This window comes from Uloborus diversus, chromosome 2 (genome assembly GCF_026930045.1).
Source record: "Uloborus diversus isolate 005 chromosome 2, Udiv.v.3.1, whole genome shotgun sequence".
NCBI classification, from domain to species: domain Eukaryota; kingdom Metazoa; phylum Arthropoda; class Arachnida; order Araneae; family Uloboridae; genus Uloborus; species Uloborus diversus.
The window spans coordinates 100217738-100239017 of record NC_072732.1 but is presented as its reverse complement, the minus strand read 5'-3'; the positions used below and the strand labels follow the sequence as shown (position 1 = coordinate 100239017).

The 21280-nt window shown below is 34.4% G+C and overlaps 1 protein-coding gene across 2 annotated transcripts in view; it reads left to right on the top strand.

The window, feature by feature from the left end:
- LOC129235307 (talin-2-like) overlaps positions 1 to 8351 on the top strand; it is a 249247-nt gene extending 240896 nt beyond the window's left edge. For both annotated transcript variants that reach the window (XM_054869037.1, XM_054869038.1), the window contains exons 57-60: positions 1461 to 1586; positions 1675 to 1737; positions 5347 to 5529; positions 6517 to 8351. In XM_054869037.1, the coding sequence (XP_054725012.1) occupies positions 1461 to 1586; positions 1675 to 1737; positions 5347 to 5529; positions 6517 to 6774 (630 nt within the window). In that variant the 3' untranslated portion in view covers positions 6775 to 8351. The remainder of the gene's footprint in view (positions 1 to 1460; positions 1587 to 1674; positions 1738 to 5346; positions 5530 to 6516) is intronic.
- Positions 8352 to 21280: the final 12929 nt, after the last annotated feature.

Sequence of the window (21280 nt, the reverse complement as noted above, 5' to 3'; positions counted from 1 at the left end):
ATATAATAGCTACTTGTTTTTCTTTCTTTCTCTCTTTAATTTTCGTGTTTAATATCAATTCTTAAAATTTTGTCTTCTTTCTGACTGTTTTTCACTATTTGTTTAACATCTTTCAGCTTTTTTTTCTTCTGTTTCATTTACATCACCTTGTCAACGTAATTGTTTTGCATCCTTAACAAGAATTGAAAATTTTGCCTTCAAATTGCATAACAAATGTGTCTAAACGAATGAAAAAACTTTGAATATACATTTAAAATTTAGAGTTTTAACACTGAATACCAAATTTTAGATAATTTCAAATGTAACTCAGAAAGATTCATTAGTCATTAACACCCCTAGATAGCAGATAATGATACAGAACACTTTCGTTTACATCAATAAACTTTGGTAATGACGAGGAGACCTCAGCAAGAATTTTAACTACCTCAGCCGTCCCCAGAACAAAATTCTGGATTCGCCACCGCATTGGACAAAAAAACCGCATGCAAAACTAATAAGAATATGAACTGAACTGCAATGCCGCTCTCGAAAGCCGAAACACGAGCTCAAGGTGGGGAGCAAATCCATATTGGTACTGGTACTGATTTTCGCAGGCCGTGGGGTTGAGCCCACTTTTCCGCATTTGTGGAATCAAGAGATGTTTTAACAGTAAAAAATGGGTGAAGGTGAATTCAAGTGCACTGACCACTCCGTCTGCCCCCTACTTTTGTTGCTTATTGGGTGGAAATTCCGAAATTCCTAGAAAAGGCAGATCACATTTTTGAAATCAGGTTTGAGGAAATCAATGTACGGCAATAAGCTGCAGTGCTAGAATTTTCCGGGGGAGCTGAGCCGGTTTGATATATTCCAGGGGGAGCTCAAGCTCCCCCGGTTCCGACGCCTATGACAGGGGCTTAGTAATGTTATTTGCCTTGGAATCCGGAAATTAAAAATTGTCCGCATAAGAGAGCTATCCGCAGTTGAGGGGTGTCTGTTAAGAGGGGTTTTACTGTATTTGAATAGTTTAGATTCAGCTTTTGCAAAAAACACTACTACTGTTGTTTCCTTTTAAGATTACTGTCTATTTGCAAATGGTTGGACCTAGACTTTTACACCACTTGCTAATGTCTGACAGTGTAAGTACAAATTATAAAATTTTTAAAAAAAGGACACACCATTTGTGCTCTCAGCGGCTCATATATGGATTATATTTCATTGTTTAATACAATAGTTTCAGAGAAATTAGCAATCTTTTCTAATATTATTCTGATTTTTTTTTTTTTTTTTACATTTGGTATTTTTTGACATTAAAATTTATCTGTCAAAATTACCTTATTGTTATTAACTTCAGTAAAAAAAATCATATCCACTTTTTATTACTATGTTTTAAAAATGCATATGGAAGTGAAATTATATATATATATATTGACATTAATTGCCTTGATGTTAAAATGTAATATTTTGCTGCGTTTTCATCGCAGGAAACGGATGAATCTATGAATTTTGATGAAATGATATTAGAAGCAGCTAAATCTATAGCTGCAGCAACATCAGCATTAGTTAAAGCTGCATCTGCTGCACAAAGGGAGCTTGTGCTTCTTGGAAAGGTATAGTTGAATTGTAAAATGGTTCATGCATGAAAAATACCACACTCATTGCAATTAACTTTTCACACATATAATTACATCATTTCAGATTGGATCTAATCCTACTTATACATCTGATGATGGGCAGTGGTCTGAAGGCTTAATATCTGCTGTAAGTTTGACCAATCCTTAAACTTTTTTGTAATTGAATTTGTGTTCATCGTGTGTTATCTTAAAACATGATGAACTTATAGTTTGTGCTCGATATTTCAGTGAAGTGCAAAATCAACAGATGTACGTGTTTTTAAATTTTAATAGAAAAATCAAAGCAAAATGTGAGCAAAAGTACATCTTATTTACTTTGTTTATAAAATGAACAAACAATTATAAAATATTTTTCTCTAACTCACAATCATGGCCAGGGCCGGATTTAGGGGAGGGCAGGCGGGGCTACTGCCCCAGGGCCTCCACAACAAAAGGGCCCCCACATTAAAATTTTTACAAAATATTTACAAATTTTTAAAAATTACAAATGCGGACTATCGGCGAATTATATCCCAGAAATGCGGTACAAACCTTCATTTGCTGAAGTTTAATGTTTTTGATCATTTTAGGTTTTTTAGTTACTTTTCCAACGCTCGTAGCAATGTTCAAATGTTTTTGCTACTACCCTCCGAGATTTTTGTATTCACCCTATTATATTTCCATTTTTTGTACAGTATAGCTTCTCTTTTTATAGCTACAGAACTGGATATATGATGTGATTAAGTTAAGGGGTTGTCCACAAATGGTATCATGCTCTGTGGGAGGAAAGAGTTAATGAAACTGTTAGTTTGGGTTAAGGGAAAAGGTAACAAGAACTGTGACATCACACATTTTCATTAAAATCAAAACATTTTTATAACAGTATGTTTATATCTGGGGGCACGGCAGTGCTCCCCTCAAGTCAAGCAAATGCGAGCAAATTCAAAACAAACACAGGCACAGCCGTACTGTCCTTTTCTCGAAGCAACTCATTGCAATTTTGACCCCCTGTAACTTCGTTGTGGGTAAAGCTAAAAGCCTGATTTTTTAGTGACTAAGAGGACACGCAATAACGAGCTATGGTTGCAAATTTCGTTCAATTTGTACCAATGGTTCACGTATTATTGCCAGTCAAAGTTCGTGAATTTTGTCCCTAACAGATGATAGGTAAAAAATGTCATCAAAATTCTAAGATACTTCTAGCAGTCACACAAGCTTGAAATTTTTAACTCAGTTAGTATTCACCATGTAATGAAAGGAAAAATTGAAACATTCCCGAAATTTCAATCATGTGGTGTAGTTTTAGAGCTACTTTCCATTTCGCTAATTAATTACCGACAAATGATGCTCTCTTACTATAAAAATGAAATCATTGCCTAGTCAGTTGAGTTTGTAATTGTTGCATTAAATAATAAATACCAGAAACACAGAAGATGGTGACATCGTAATGATGATTGCCCTATTTTTATTTTTTCAATGTCAAAATAGACGGTTTTGAAGTTAGCATGAAGATATGTTGGATTCTTACATGCTTGAAACTTGGTACGTCTAATAAGTATTCCTAGAACAAAGATCCTAAATTTCGTGACTATACTTCTCATAGTTGTAGAAGTATAAAGATTTGAAAAGTGTCTTTTTTTACAATGACTGGTTGATTTATTCATCAAAATGTTTACTCACTTCCAAGTGATTCACAAATTTGGCTTAGAAATAGATTTTATGCTTGGATGAAGGAAAAAATCTAATACGTTAATTAACTACATTAATACAGCAAAAAAAAAGTTATTTTTATAAGAATTGAGGCGGCATCACTTCGGGGTATGATTTAAAAATGTTCGCCAAATAATTAAAACAGTAACACTTGTCAAAAGCTGCCGAAACAAATTTGTTTCGGTTAATTTTTTAACAAAACGAGGTTTTAAACAATGCTTAAGTTTCCATCAAAAGGGGGGGGGGGAATCTATCAAACAATTAAACTCGCAAATCTAGAGTTTGAATACGCCACCATGCAGTGATTAAAAAAACTAGCCACATAATTAAAGCATTCAATTTCTCCTTTGACAGGGTTCGTATGCTCCTTACAAACTCCTGCTTTTTAAGAAAAGAAAATAAAGGCCCTTAAAACTTCTGAATTTTGCTATTATCTCCTTACAAACTTCTTATTTTTTATTCTACATGGCCTTAAATATTTTCTTGCATCACTAATCCGATACAAGTGATTACATTATTCTAAATTTTACCAAAATTCCGGTACTTTTTAGTTTGTTAATACCAGAAATCCGATTTTTTCGTTATATTATTTTCTTCCCCACATCCAAAATTTTCTTCATTACTCTGCTGCTACTGAATAGAGTATGAACCCTGTAGAACACTATGGTCGATGAGAGGGATGGAACGATCTTCCCCAGGTGTATTTATTCACCTACAGTAGAACACTATGTTCGATGAGAGGGATTGAACGATCTTCCCCAGGTGTATTTATTCAGTGGCCAATCAGCATGCCACTTTGATTATGTCATAAACCTTTACTTCAACTTCAACCTATTTTGAATATGAGTTCTTGTATTTTTCCTCCATTGAAAGCACATGTCTTTGGTATCTCAAAAAATAATCAAAAGCTTCGTCTTTCGATTTTAAAAAATACATTGTTGATTTTCTAGAAAAATCAACAATTAAGGCAAAAACATACCTTTTATCCTTAAAAGATTCTTTGGGCAGTGGGCCAAGCCAGATCCATGAAAATTAACTCTAATTGTTCTAGACCTTACAACTGGGATGGACTTAAACGAGCATTTTCGTTTCTTTGCAAAAACGTATGGCTCACAATTAGGTTTTTCCTTTTTATATATGTTAAGTCCATATACACAGATTTATCTGTTTCTAAAATGATATCACAGTTTATATGACAATCTTTTGTGGCACAGTTCCAGGTCTAAACCCTTAGTTTCCGATGCAGATGCTATTGGTACACAGTTAATTCCTCGGTATTCAAAAAAGTGGCGGGTTTCACAAAATACAATTTTTTTTTTAGGTGATCTGTAAACAATTTTACACCTTATTTAAAAATGCACATCCAAGAGTCTCTTTGAGGTTTACCCTTTGGAATTTTGCCCCAGCATTGAGCGGAAATATGTCCTTTCTTCCGATAAGAAAAACAAACTTTACTTCTATATTTATTGAAGCTGAATGCCCTCCTTTCTGCCTGAGGTTCCTTTTGTGTCCAAAAAAGGCATTTCCTTCCAAATTTTGACAAAAAGATTCATTTCTCAAAAGTTTATTTCTACCTTCTTCAGCCAAGAGTTCTGTTAATACATTTGTTAACGTAAATTTACTTTCTTCCCACCAGTAAAAAGATTGCACTATCCCCCTGAAACTTTGATCCAAACTTCTAATTAGTTGAAATCCCTTTAATTTTTCATCCATTTTATATCCCTGCTCCTCCAATCGCCTTAGTAAGAATTTCAAGCGAGCCGCAAATATTCCTATTGATTCATTTTCAAGCATTCTATTTGAAAAAAATACCTCCCACAATCCGGCAATCCTGGCCAATGAAGGGGGTTTAAAATTTAGCTTGAAAGCTTTTCAGACTTCAAATGGATCATTTACATCATCAATCAGCTGTTTGAGGGGAGGATCAAATACGTTGAAAAAAAGTGTCATGGACAGCCTCTTACTGTTTTGCTTCAAAAGTGGTTGCAAAATAAAATTGAATTTTGTTGTCTAAATTATGAAGCAGTAAAATGAATTTCTTTTATAGGCAAAACTTGTTGCAGCCGCTACCCATAGTTTGGTTGAAGCTGCAAACTCATTAGTACAAGGACATGCTTCAGAAGAAAAACTCATTTCTTCAGCCAAACAAGTTGCAAGTTCAACGGCACAGCTGTTGGTGGCGTGTAAAGTCAAAGCTGACCCTGATTCTCAAACCATGCACCGCTTGCAGGTAAATGGATTGAAATATATATTTATTTAATGCAAAATAATTTTATAATTCAACTAGTTTAATCATTTTATGTGCTTTCAATATAACTGACATGAAATGTAATGCTAAACTATCTTTTACGAATTATTTTAGAATGTTGCAAGTGATTTTTTAAATTTTATATTAATTTTCATTTTCTTATTCTAAAAAATTTCCAATCCTAAAGATATTTTCAAAAAAAGTATTTTAACAGTCTGGTTATCTAGAATGCTTAAATTTGTAGCCTCTTCTGTAGTTCTTTGTAGCCAATTAAAAGCAATATTCATCACAACATTTCAGAATGCAAAGATTAAGAGCGTTATTGATATACCCTGGAATTTGAAATTTTATTTTCTTCGGTGAAAGTATTAACTTAAATCACTTGTAAAAGTTTTTGGTGGAATTCATTTCACTTCAGCCTATAATATCCCTACTTCAAAAATTTACTCGTAAGTAGAAACAAGTCAATAACATTCAGTGTGGCGAGAATAGAATGAAAGGCATGCATTGTCCTTGAAATTCTATTACCCCAGGATTACCAATGATGTAATCCTGGGGATGTATACTACAGTTATAGTTTTACCAAATGTAATAAAAAAACTTGTAAAAGAAATTGCTAGCTTATCTATCTTGTTCGACATTTCAGTTCTTTTCAAAAAGGAACTGCCATTGAAGTTCACTTAAGAATGCACTTAAGGTCAGGGGGTGCCTTGACTAAAATCAGGCAACTCTGATACTTGGATGCGCCAATTGGAGCAGATTCAATTTTACATACGCACTATTACGTACGCCAAATTGATCATATGATGAAAAAAATATTTAAAGTGGAATGGAATAACTTTAAATGTCTAATTTCATTTTCCGTAATCATTATTTAATATATTTTTAAAACTCTTGGAGATACTATTATTTTTTCTTTTCAATTTTTGTGTGTTTTGTTGATTATACAAAAATATTTTTCCACTGTAGCAAGCTGGAAATTCTGTGAAACGTGCTACCGATAACCTTGTAAAAGCTGCCCAGCAGGCCATTGAGCATGATGAAGAACGAAGTCTCATCATCAACAAGAGAATGGTTGGTGGAATCGCCCAAGAAATTGTAGCTAGAGAAGAAATCTTAAAAAAAGAAAGGGAGCTTGAATTAGCTCGAGAAAAGCTGGCTGCACTTCGAAAAGCAAAGTATGGAAACAGATCCCCAGATGAATATCATGGTTATGGCTCAACATGAAATTAACAGTTATATATGTACTTGAGGAGCACCACAGGTCCTTAAAACAGTGCGTACAATCATGTAAAATATTACACTAGCATTACATTTTTCACTTGAAAAAGTATGCCTTATATAAACTATAATAATTTAATAAGGCTCTATCTTTTGTAAAAAGTATGACTGATAAGTAATGTATAAAAAATAAGATAATATACATCTTTATAACTCTTCCAATATCAAAACATGTATAGTATATGTTTGTAACTTTGTAAATTCTTGTTGAAAGATAAATTTGTAAATTAAATGTTCTGTCATGAACATGTGTTGAAATGGACATTTATTAATCATTTATGCATTGTTAATTTTTCATATATCACTTTTATATAAACCTGAGCAGAGTTTAAAGCCTTTAATTTTATATAAAAAAAATTGTTTTAGTGATTCAATGTTATCTTAAATACATACAAGAAACTTACACAGTATTTATAATGTTGTTAGACTGATGAAAACTTAATTTTGATAAATATATCTTGCAAAAGTGTACATAAGATTTGAAACTGATGGTTTCATACTAAACTATTTTTATTTGTGAAAAAGCTCATTATGTTAAACCAATAATGGTTCACTGTTACTAGTCATTCTGCAAACAAATTTTCAATTTGTTTTGCATAATGCCTGTATAAAATGTGGTGCTGTATTTGAAAAAATGTGACATGTTTGCATCTCTAATCATCAAAAATCTTAGTTTTGAAATGAGTGCTTTACTAATGTGTTATAGTTTTGTAGAATTCCAGGTTTTCATTAGCTTTAAACTAATGATTTGTTGCATTTAAGAAATACTAAATTAATATTTCTTTTTTTATTCTTGTAGGATTCCAGGTTTTCATTAGCTTTAAACGAATGTCTTTTTGCATTTAGGAAATGTTAAATCTAAAATTTGCATTCTTCAAATGATTAGAAGGTTTTCACAAAAACAATCAACTTTTTTATTTGGAACTTAATATTCTTAACAAGTCTTGTAAAAATAATATTAATGCAATTAATGCTTCTATGTTTGATTTGAAAAACTTACAGAAATGGCATTTAGTTTAGCATTTCTTTTTGTCCGATTCATATCATTTATGTGGTGTTTATGTTTATTGTTGTATCTCTGCCAATGCTTTTATAAAGCATTGAATCGTGCCATGTTTTAGTTACCTACATGAATTCTCTCGATAAAGAAAATGAACATCAATGAATTGACTTGATCTCCCATTAAAGTTACTGAGCTTATTTGATCCCATAATGCACAATTATTTTATGCTTATGTTTGAAAAAATAATTAATAAATCATTTTAAGAAAAAGACAAAACTTCTATTAAGTAGATTGAAATTTTTATACTAGTTGCTTTTTGAAATTGTTATTGTCTTAAGTTTCTAGCCAAGTTGAATGTGCAATATGATTTCAAACAAAACATATGTACATGCCCTGCTGTTTCGTCCATAATCATGAAAATTTGTTGTGAATAATGAATATTTTGCAATTATTCCTTTATAAAAAGAAGAAAAAAGTTTTTACTGGACACATGAGTTTAATAAAATTGCTTTGTTGTTTAGCTTTTATATCATTCTTTCATGCATTTGTTTTGCTTTCATTCTGAACTTAAATGGTTGTGTCAGGGGAATCAATACAGAAATTGTCAATTACTTTTTTGATAATTGCTAAACTTATAGTATATCAAAATCTAAGAGCATAGTGATGCTATTAATAATTTCACTTTAAAATTTAAATATAACAGGGGGGGGGGGGGGTCAAGGGAGAGAAACTGTTGTCCTCCCCTCCAAAATTAGAAGTATTTAAAATAACACTAAAATAAATTGATTAGTTGACGGTTCTTTCAATTTCTAACCTTAGGGTAGCATTCATCTCTGGTAACTTTTTGCTTGATTTTGAAAGTGTATATTTCTTTGGGAGTTATCTGAAGAGGGAAAGTTGTTGGTGTTGGGTTACCATCACAATATGCAGTTGTTAGTGGCGACTCATAGGAGGGGGCCCGGGCCCCCTCACTTTATAATATATCACTATTATATTACTTCAAAACAGTTTATAAAATTGAAAGTTTTACCTCTTTCAGTAAATGCTATATAGTAAAAATCGTTTTCATACCCTTTAGATGCTGCCACAAAGATGAAGTCCAATATTAACATGTATTCCAAAGTTAAGTACAATGCTTTTGAACTTATAAGAAAAATTCAGTCAATACACGTCAATGAATGGGAGTGTAAGGTGTATAAAATATTATTGAAGAAAGAAAACTCAAACAAATGAATAGACTTCTAAACCTTGACTATGTAGAGATGGCTGATGAAACAAAGACAAAAAATGACCACTTCATTTTGTAATAGGTAGAATTGCGAAAGCAGTAAATGTTGTGTTCTCACTGATCCTATCTATTACCTGCAGGTATCAGATGGGGATACAAGGGAGGTACAATGGGGATGATCTCCCCTATCTCGAGGAACTCCTCCACATTTAATTTTTCGATGTGTTTTTTACCTTCTTTCTTTCTTCCACACACACATATTGAGGTTTCTGCTATTCCACTAGGGAAGCTTATACCTCTATTAATCCACACAATGTTTCTTGAATTTTTGTTTTTCCAGGACAGCACACAGACAACACAATAGATGGTGGTGCCATCTATGAACAGTTCGAGAGACAATTTAGAACCAGGCCAGGAGCCGAATAACTTCCTAGTCTGGCACCCCCAGAGGTATCGTTTCACTTGCAGGACATTGTGACCACGAGCATATTTAACGTCGCCCAGCCACCATTAATGACGACGGTGGGTCTTCGACCAGTGAGGATCGAACCCGAGACCCTCCGGTCCCGAGTCCAATGCCTTACCGATCAGGCTACCACGGCCCCTTTTTACCTTTTGCAGACTTACCGCCTAATTCACCGTTAACCTAACCATACGCCTTTAACCACGAGGTTCGTTAACTCGGCGTTGAGATTTTAACCACGAGGTGAAATATTCGGTATTCACCGGTCACGCACCGGCGAAAAAGGCCCCGGAGTTTCCCAACTTCGTGGTTTCTCAACTTTGCCAGCACACTACGCACTCTATTGGTCAATAATGATCACATGATTTTCTACGTTTTTTGTTTACATTTTGAACGACCGTTCGCTGTTGCTGTTTCATTCCGTGCTGCGTTGCAAAGTAAAGCGAGACGAAGATAGCATTTGCTCTCTTTGATTTGAAAAAAATAATTGAACACAGTTCATTACCAAACAAAACAAATAATATGATTTAAAGTTTTTCTAAAAAGTCAGAGGCGTAAGTACAAACGCGGAGTTAAATTCGAGTAGACAATTGTGTAAATTCAAGTGTAAACAAATGTATTACTTTTGCTATTATTTCTTTGAATCTACGCATACACAATTACGGATGTAATTTAAACTTATTATAAAGCTTCGGAGATAGATAATTTTAATCTGTTTATCTCTTTTCTTAAAGAAACTAAATTTTTAGTGACAAATCATTTTATTCCAATAAAAGAAATGTTATATCTGATTTAAAATATTATTTTAAATCTCTTTCATACCAGGATATCTCTAGTAATAATAATTTCAGATAAAACAAGTTCAATATAGATACATTATTATTATTTTTTATTAATTTAATAAGAAACAATAAAGGACATTTTCAATGGTTTTCTTTTTATGGCTTATAAATGTGCAACAAAAGACTTTTTTACTGCCTCATCAACATGAAGAAATGCATTTTTTTCCATAAAATTCAGTTTTACTTACATTTTCTATTATTATTCAAAACTAATAATTGAAGTGTGCCCCGCTAGACATAACATCACAGACACGTTTCGGCATGGTATGTACTAGACTAGTCCGTATAGTTTAGTCAATATATCTTAACCATAAGCCAATAGTGGCGGAAATTAGCTTCTCCATCCGTGCCGTCTCACTTGGCTGTTTTTGATACAGCCCATAAATTTCCTCTCTAATTCAAGTTCTGTGAATTCCCGAAACAGTCCAATACAGTGTTTGTTTTTTGAGCACAAATTGTTAATATGCTTCAAAATGGCACTGTGCGCTGCCTTTTGGAAAAAGCAACTTCCTTTACACCATAGTTTAGACGATTGAAAGCATTTTTCAGGGCAGTATAACTTTGTGTAGCTGGTATTGTTCGTTATTCCTTCTACGAGAAGAGGAGATGTAGTCTCTTAAACCCATAAACATCATTTTAGGAGAGGCGCCCACTTAGGAGGGGTTATGACGCAGACTGTGCCATTGAAATTTTTCGGAGCATTTCTCTTTTTAGTGGGGGGGGGGGGGCTATTGTTTTCGGGAGGGGGGATCTTTGTGATTTTTACGCGGGGTGAGCCCTTGCTCTTAGGGAGGGTGAGCACCCTGATTTTGGGCGGATACTTGGGCACTTATTTGGTATCGTGCTGAAGAGGTTTTCCTTTGCTCCTTCTCACGTACTTGGATTTAAATCCCTGAATCACAAAATCTGTTTTGGCAGGAAAAAAAACTTTTTAGTCTATGTTTTGTATTTCAATACTCATTTTAACCTTTTTTTCTTTATAAGAGACGTGAGAAGCTGTTTCTTGTACGGTTAACATCCTCTCCGCCAGTGTTCTAACAGCCTGTATCGCACTGTTGAACGTGCAATATTGACACCAGCTCCCGCCGTGGCCCTGGAAAGTTGTTCAAGGATTTATAACACTCATTCAATATAAAATTTTGTCTTCACGAGTCGAAGTTTATCCCTTTTGGTTGCATTTTCTAGTGCAATCGACTCGAGCATTTCCTGTTGTCTGAAACTACTTTCATATCCTCTCGACACTTTTTGTACTCACTCCACAGATTTTACCTATTTCTTCTAACGTCATTTCAGTGTTTTCTAAGCGCAATCTATTTGTCACTAACTTTCTAAGCTGATATCCATGAGGTTAAAAATTACCCCCACAACAAGCGAGATACCAACATCGCGGAATACCTACCTCTCGGGCGGAAGAATTTCAAGATCTGCTACTTACCAGGTGAATAGGAACACCTACTACTTTGATAATAACTGCAATTTGCATTCGGCTGATTTGGAGTACTTCTTCAAATAAACTTACACATGATAAAAAGAAAAAAATGATGTTTCTCAATTTAATGCCACAATACTGTAATTGCGTGTCTCACAATTTTTACAATGACTTTACTTTCAAACATAATCAAAATAAAATAGAAAATAATAAGATTTTTTAAGTTTTGGACAGGGCTGTGGAGTTGGAGGTTAAAAATTCCAAGAGTTGAAGTTGCGTTCTCCCTCAAAAGCCTGCAACTCTGGCAGTGCTAGTAGAGTTGAATTGATTTCGGAGAAAAGAAGTCAGAGTCTAATGCTCTTCTGTCATTTTCCCTCCAATTCCACAGCTGTGGTTTTTGTCGCACTTGAATTAAGTTTTATACTAATTCACTACATTAATTTTTATAAAAGGAAACCATTATTTCTGTTTTCTTTTTTATACGGCATTGCACTGAATGTAAAACAAGAATGAAGCATGCTTTCAAGTGCAAATGAATTAAAAAAAAAAAAATATTTTACTTACTTTCCCTATTAAAAGTACAAAAAAATTTTTATGCTATACTGAAAGTTTACTTTCATGACAATATTTATAAATTAGAAAAAACTTTTATTTAATTCACTATTTTAATGAATATATAAAGCATAAAGAGCAATAGTGTACAGTTTTAAAAATAATTTATTCTGAAATGTTGAAATCTGTTACACAATATCTTTCACATTTGAACACATTGAAACATCAATTAACAAGTAAAGATATATCTAATGTTTTGACAAACGATTGTCATCAATGACTTTTTATTCAGTTCATTGATAATTGAATTTTGTTTGATTTATTTTAATCACTTTAGTCAAACCATGATTTAATTTAATTAAGCTGTTTTAAATCAATTCAAATGCTAAGCAACATAAGTTACATTAAAATAATGAAGAACCCATTAAACTTGGACACCTTATTGTTGAGTTAATGATATCAGAGCATAATCTATAGTTAGTAATTATAATTTTAACTGACAATCAGTTTTTTTTGTGTTTCATGTATAAAATAACTAATAATATAAAATAAGTTACAGAGGCAAGTAAAATTTATTTCAGCTAATTGAGTACATAATCAGGATTTAATCTTTTAAAAACAAATACAAAGTAATACAATTGAAAACCAATTAACATAAATTACAATTTCCTTTTGACAGAGACACCAGTTATATGATTCCTGAGATAGATTGCAGCAAGTTGTAAGTTTCAGTATCCAGAGTCAATTCGGAATCAACTGAAAAACAAATGAAGTCAAAATGCTGATAAAAATAATTTTTTGAATTAAAAAAAAAAACGAATCAGTTGTACCACAACTCTAACACACACTGGCAACAATAGCAGCATATTTAAAATTCTACACTATACCCAAAACATTAATAGGTTGTGTTAACATTATTTGCTGCTTCTTGAATATATATGAAATTAGAAAATCTTCCAAGAAACTTTGAAATTTTAAAGAACTGCCACTATCTGTAATATAGTTTTTTGCCCTCATGTACAAGAACATTAAAGTCGTTGCCACTTTTCACAAAATACAATTCTGTTTAACGAAGGGGCTTTAGGCAGTGCCATACGGAGTAGCACTTAGGCCAAACAAAAGGAGTACTTTCAACCATTGCTATTCCGCTAAGTAGTATTTATCAATAGAGCTAAACAAAAATTCACTGACATACACGAGAAGGATTTTGAACTTATTGAAATATCAGTTTGGGATTTCAAGCATATACTTGTAATAATTTGTAACATAACAGATAAAAAAGGTCAAAACCAACACCCGACAAAAGTGGATGTCTTTATTTTTTTCAATCCATAAGCTAATTTCCCTTGCATTGAAAAGGGCGTTTCTTGTAACACCGAAACCCGTGACTGCAGCAATCTGCAGTTTGCTTTTTGATGATGCTATTTCCTATTTTACTTCTTATGCACGAAGGTATTTATTTAATGTATAGTAATTTATGTAATTAAATTCAATTTAAAATTAAATGAGGGAGCGCAAAGTCATTTTAAGACCAAATTTTACACCAGTCAAAGTAGTTTACAGTGTTATGCTTGAATACTTACTGGTGAAAATAGAAGAGACTCCTGGCATGATTTTGCGAACAGGGCTGTCTGAAGAGGGGACAAGGGATGCAATTGCCCCAGGTAACAAGATAAGAGAGAGCCCCATTAATTGAACCTTTTGCCACATAGTACTTGAAGGGTTTTTTTCCCCCTCCAATATAATTCCTTTTTAAAAATAGTTTCTGAAATGCTATGATATAGATTTATTCAGGCCTGGATCTACAAATTTTGGACCCCCTGGCAACAAAATCTCTAGGGTCCCTCCACAGAAGCGAGCAGTGTGCATTTGCAACGTTAATAAGTCTGAGTGAGCTACTTTTTTTTTTTCAATTTTGTGGGTTCGTCAGACCCCTTAAGGACATACCCTCCCCCCCCCCCTGTCGAGTCTGCAGGCACGCAGATCCAGGCCTTATTTAATATTTGTCTTTTTTGTCACATATGATCTGATGAATTCAGAATACATGTTCAATTAAGCAATAATTAATTTAAAAAAATGTTCAGAACTTTACTATTCTTTGCGTGAGGGGAGAGGGCAAAAGATGATTGCCATCTCTTCGGATCAGGGTTGGCTTTCTGCCGGCAGAAACTAGTTTTTGCCATGCCAGTCGCAGAAACTGGTTTCAGGGGTAGGAGTTCAAATTAAAAAATTCCAGGACATAATTTTAATAAAATTCCAGGACAATTCCAGGACATCATTCATGACTTTACAGATTACTTTCGGAGCAAGTGGAACCTACAATATATAACTATTATGGCACAGAAGAATAAATGGGTAATTCAATCTGTTTATTTACTTAATTATTTATCCAGGAAACACTGGCAGTACTGCTTAGTCCCAGCAATAAGTATATCTACTAATTTTCATCACTATAAAATGAAAACTATGATCTCCAGCTAGCAGATGAGGCCATAAGATGGATTTAGAAGGAAAATAAACCAGGGGTTCGCAAATTCTTCCGATTTCTGGTACCCCTATATGAGGAATTAGAGGGTACTATGAGGAATTAGAATTTCCTCCTAGCACCCTACTCTATGTGTTACATGCAGATTTAGTGATACCATGGACACTTCGTCTTCTCCTAGATAATCCCAGGGTGCCGCAGCAAAGATTGGGAACCCTTGACATAAACAATGAAATAAAACTAGCAACTGCAGCTGCTAGACCCATGAAAATTCAGTATTTTCAACAGTTCTCAAAAAAAGAAGAAAAAAGTTATCAGCTAAAGTAATATCAACTTGCATGTAAATTTCAAAAAATACTCTGTTCATGAGATGTCAAACTATTTTCTAAATAATTATGATAGCAACACATTTTAGTTTAGATGTTTGTTGAAACATTGTTACATATATACATTATACACTCATGAACATATTATATATTAATACATTTTTAATGAGAAGCAATTCTCTTGATTTTTTAAATTCATTAACAACTTTACAAAGATCTTGATGAAATAAGGCTAGAAATTTGTTTGCAATTTAACGATGCATTTAACATCTTCAACGCACACAAGTTCACAGCAGGTCCATCCATGGAACATTGCAAAAGTTTTTCTGCATCAAGACCATTGCTTGAAATAAAGTCCAATATTACTCTCACAATCACTTTGGCATCAGCATGGCCAAGAAACTCGGAATGGCAATATGACACAATCACCTTTTTTTTAGTATCAGACCAATAGCCTATGTGTAAGTCAAATTGTTTTTTTATTTGACTTGTGGTTGTTTCATCAAAATGCAAAACATAAAACGATGAGCCTATGTCTCGAAAAAGGTGAGATTTAAAAAATGGTGCTAAACCAAAATTAACAACATATATCACCTTTTTTTCAGACAATTTTATGCCTTTTGCAATAGCAGAATCTTCAAAAATAGATGAAAAAAGTCCTGCAAGATCCCCAAGCGAAGAAAAAGAAAAATTATTTTTAATCGCTTCCAGAATTAAAAGTACTTCAGCTCTGAGAATCTTGTCAGCCTCTGAAGTTGGTATAAATTTTGATCCACTCTTTGATACTAAAGCTACTTTTGCAACTTCGCCTGAGCTGCTTCTAGGCTGACTACTAAACGTAAAAAAGGATTGGTTTGCTGTGCTTTTCACTTTAATTTTATGCTTTTCACCATCAGCATGCGATAGAACTGCAGCAAATCCCATATTAGCGATGCTGAAATCCTTCAGGCAAACGAAGCAATGGGCAGAAAGTTCACTTTTTTTTGATGCAGAACACCATGTTTTTATTAGTACATCACTTCTGTCCTTGCAATCCAACCAAGAAGAAGAAAATTTGGTATCTCTTGGCATTTTTTCAGTCACTAATCCAATGCTCCGTATGTATTGGCAGGTTAAATTAGGGAGCACAAACTAAAATCTCCACGTGCATCGAGCACTTCTCTCAAGAACATCCACGTGCAACGCGGACAGCACTCAGAAGCTGCGATGGCGATAAAATCTACACGAGCTACGCGAACACGATGCACAACAACGGTTCATTTCATTTCACTTCATTCTGCGCCACCGCGCACCTACACTCGCAGAGCAGATAGAAAATTCAGGGAACATCTTGAATCCCCGCACCGCTTCGTTCCCTCCCTCCGTAGAACTTTCTTTTCTACCAGTATTTTTACAGCGGCGAAGGTGTGAACGTGAACCCTCCAATCCTCGAGAGGCGCACGATCGCTTCGCACACAGCGCATGCGCTGAACCTAGATGGCCCACGTGATCAGCTGAGGAGACGGTTGACGGCAAATGAATACAGCCCGGCGATGGGATTGCAGTTTCTATTTCTATTTCTATTCAGAGTCACAACTGACTACAACTGTATTTATGTCGAGGACTGCATACTAAGTACCTTGCCTCCATTATTTTATATACCGATAGATGGCAGCACCATCACCGGATCGAACAGTTAATGAGAATTTAGAACTAGTCCAAGAGCTAATAGCTATCTGGTGCTAGCACCCCCAGAGGTATCGTTTCACTTGGAGGACATTGAGACCACGAGCATATTTAACGTCGCCCAGTCCCCTTTAATGACGACGGTGGGTCTTCGACCAGCGGGGATCGAACCCGAGACCCTCCGGCCCCGAGTCCAATGCCTTACCGATCAGGCTACCACGGCCCCGGGATTGCAGTTTTCACGCTTTTTTTTTTTCAACGGGGAAAACTTTATTTTTTATTCATTTAAACAAAAAGAAAGGCTTGATATTCCAGGAATTCCAGGACATTTTTAAACATTCAAGGACATTCCAGGACATGAAAAAAAAATCAGGAATTCCAGGACAACTCCGAGCCCTGTGGTTTTAACCGGTTAAAACTGGCAAAAACTTAAAATTGTCTTAAAAAATTAAAGTAATTACTAAATGATATTTGTTTAGGTAAACTAAAAAATTAAACTTCATTTCATCATTGTAAAAAATAAAATGTTATGATAGTGCCCTTGATTTAGTTCAGAAAGGGAACATTTCAATTGCTGATGCTCGTAATATTTGGATTAATCTAACAAAGGACGAAAATCATATGGGTGCTTTGGATAGAAGAGTGACATACAGAGTTAAAATAGCATTCCTGTTTGTAATTTGCTAGCAAATAAGCTTCATCTACATCGCTTGTGATTGAAATTATCATGTGCTTCGAGAAGAAAGTGTCAAATTTTACATGCCAATATTAATCTAGATTTTGTACCTAATATCACAGCTTTGCAAAACAAATTGGCCCCACTTCTCGAAACTAGTCGAATTTTTACCACTACCCTAGTTACTACATGATGAACCAGTTTAAAAAAATATACAATTTGAAAGTTTCATGAATATTGCTTCTTTCTTGATGCATTGCCTGCTAGCTTTTCTGTTGCAAGAATAGTCTAAAGTTTCTCATTCGTGCATATTAAATTGAGAAACTATTTAGATTTTTGGAACCACCTTTTCCAAGAAGCAACTGCTGGGTCCACACAGTGTAACATTTGATTCTGAATTGTGATAATATTGTGAATTAAACTGTGCTTTGGTTAACAATTAATTATTTTTTCCATGCATTTTCTACTGTCTGTCAATAGTTTTTTTTTTTTTTTTTTTTTGTCATTTTGAGAGTTTTTGCCAGTTTCTACCGAAAATATGGCAGAAAGTGGTTTTTGCCACGCCGGTTTTAACCGGTTTCTACCAGTGGTTTTAACCGCCCTGGCAGAAACTTGCCAGCCCTGCTTCGGATGGCGTTGATGTGGCAGGGGCCATACAGAGATTATAGCATAGCATACGCTGACATTCATACAATGTAGAAATTAAGGACTTTTTCAAAATTACTTTACATTCAACTAGTGTGGAACCAAGCTGCACTCAGGGCGAGTACGTACTTGGTCAAATACAGAGTATCTTAAAAAAAATAATAATAACCATTGACATAAATGTGAAGCATGTTACACTTATTGGAACATTAAAATCAATTTTGCACACATAGTGATATTTTTGAATTTGAAATTTAACTAAGCACCCCTCACAGATTTTAAGAAAAAAATTACAATTGTCTTTTTTACTAATAATAAAGCTCAAAGTCTCTCTGTCAGGATGTCTGGATCTCTGTAACACACATAGCAGCTAGACCATTTAGCCGATTTTCATGAAATTTGGCAAAGTTAGTTTGTAGCATGGGGGTATGCACCTCGAAGCGATTTTTCAAAAATTTGATTTTGTTCTTTTTCTATATCAATTTTAAGAACATTTTCCGGAGCAAAATTATCATAAAATGGATGAATAAATTACAAAATTGTCATGACGTGGAATGGGAGAGTGAATGAACATAGCCAACTGGCGAGAAATTCATCATCCATTATTTGTAAATATACAGGGAACCAAATGACCTTTTAATTTTCTACTACGGACAAAGCCGTGCGGGTACCACTAGTTTAAAATATAGACAAAAAACTGAATTAAATGAGATGAAATTTCAACTAATTTAGGAATTTATTATAGCTTTAAAATATTAGAAATTTGCACATATAAAATATTTGTGGCGTAATAATAATAAAAAAAACTTTTGAGTGCCATATTTTTTAATTTTCCCACGTTTAAAAAGAATGGTGGAAGTGACATATGCATATTAAAATTTTACTTTGCTTTACATGTTCAGTTTTTATTAATTTTCATATACAATACAGTCATATTTTAAGAGTCAAACAGTAGTAAATGATTGCAAACTGAAAATTAAAAAAAAATCCGTGAAATATTTCAAAATTGCTCGGGATAAGCAGGAAACATAGTTAAAATTTGACAGAGTATACCAGAAATAGACCAAGCAGTACCGAGTACATACAGATTACTTGGTAGATATTATATGTCACACTACTTTCCAACTCAGTCACCAAATGTGCAATTATTAATATTGAGATTTATATGTCATACCATAACTCTGGAATTACTATTTTTCTGTTCACTGACACATCATTACTCGTAAAGCTGAAATATTTTGAATAAACCTACGGAATAGGAATGGAAAGTGATGAAGTTGCATCTTTTAAAGCGCAAAAAACGACCGATCAAATCCAAAATGGAAATTTATGAACGATTACTATTGACCCCCCCCCCCCCCATATACAGTACAGAACAGCAATAACATAACTAAAAACTTTCATTTACAGGAAATAAAAATATCTTACCTTCAAGCGAAAATCGCCTCGAACCGAACCACCATTGCTTCTGATGTTTACTTGTAATGCGCATGCTCAGAAGGCAAACCAAGCCTTTAACCTTGCTCCGGAGCTTGGTTAGGTTTTTCAACCACGCAAGGTTTCGGAAACCTGTCAGCGCGTAGTTAAAGTTGACGGTGAATACGAAATCGGCGGTAACTCTGGGTTAAGGTCCGGTTTCGGGCTTAACCGCGAGGTTTAGGTGGCCCCAGGTTAATGGTGAATTAGGCGGTAAGTCGAAAATACCAGGCATGTTTTTCAAAGGTGCCCACACACGGTCAATGGTCTGACACGGCCATTGTAGTAGTTTCAATGGGAAACGCTGGAGCATTCACAGTACAATCCAGACCTTTCACTTTGTGACTTTCATGGGTCCGTCTGACTTTCAGATGCTTTAGAGGTCAGATGTTTTTGGACCTGTGAAACAAGCTATTTGAGGACATCCATTCACAATGGGCGACAAAGTGTGTGACTGGGTCCAGGCCTGAATCCGACAGTTGTCTAAAAGCTTCTTCAAAGATGGAATCGACCGACCTATGTTAAAAAGGGATAAATGTGCAAACAATTTTGACAACTATTTTTGAGTTAATAAAATCGTTACCGTTACTCTACACTCGTGATCAGGTTTCATTTGAACGCCCCTTTTACATGAAAAAAATGTAATTTATAAATTATTCCTATTAGATAATTTTTAAATTGAAATTTAACTTAGCGGACATATGTGTCTCGAAATGGTCTTTAAAGGATTAAACTATCAGTTAGAAAAGCTTTACAACATACTTGAACAACTTTAGTACAGTATCAGACATGATGACTCACATAAGCAAAACATTGCCTTTTGAGCCAGGTTTAGTTTTTACACCTCCCTTCATGAAATTATAACCTTATTAGACTGATTACGTTTCACATTCCAAACTTTTTAGTTTGTATAACAATCTTTCCAAAACAGACAGACGAAATTTATTCCAAGTATTTGAAAAATTTATCCACTGGCCTACCAGCCCATTCTTCAAAACCAAAACCTCAGATTCCCGTAGGAAAACAAGCTCATAAATACAGCTTTTTCAACTTGAAAATTCGCTTAAATCATGGCTCGAATCTTGAAAAATAGGGCAATAATATGCAGAAAAAAAGGATTTCCCTTCACCAAAAATTTATTCTCTGCACATGCCTGTCGGAGCAATTCTGCACGGCTGAGAAGTTATAAATATTTTGATCCCGGGCGCCTCAATGAAAACAGGTTCAGGCTATTTTCTCCCGCCAGAACAAGCATCGTTTCCTCCACCCTCACAGGATGAAACATTCGTGGCACGTGTCTTCACCTCGGATCACGTGCTTTGATTTACTCGTCCTAAAATTTCTTCACGTTTCTTCATGCATTCTTATCCTTGAAAGATCCGTTTTTATTGGAAAGGAGGTTTTTCTTAATTTTTTTTATCGGTTAAACCATTTCAAAGCGACGAAGTCTTGCAGAGATTTTGCTTATGATATCTTTAAAAGAGAAAGTGTAGTTACTGAGCGGAAATTCAACCGGTTCTACAAAATGGAGCGAGGATAACGTTTGAAATATATACGCAATTTTATTGACTAGAGATTTATGTCCTGAAACACACTAAGCTTTGAATTGACTGTTAAAAGAAATACCACATTGGTTGCATATCTATTCAACCGATGGTATAC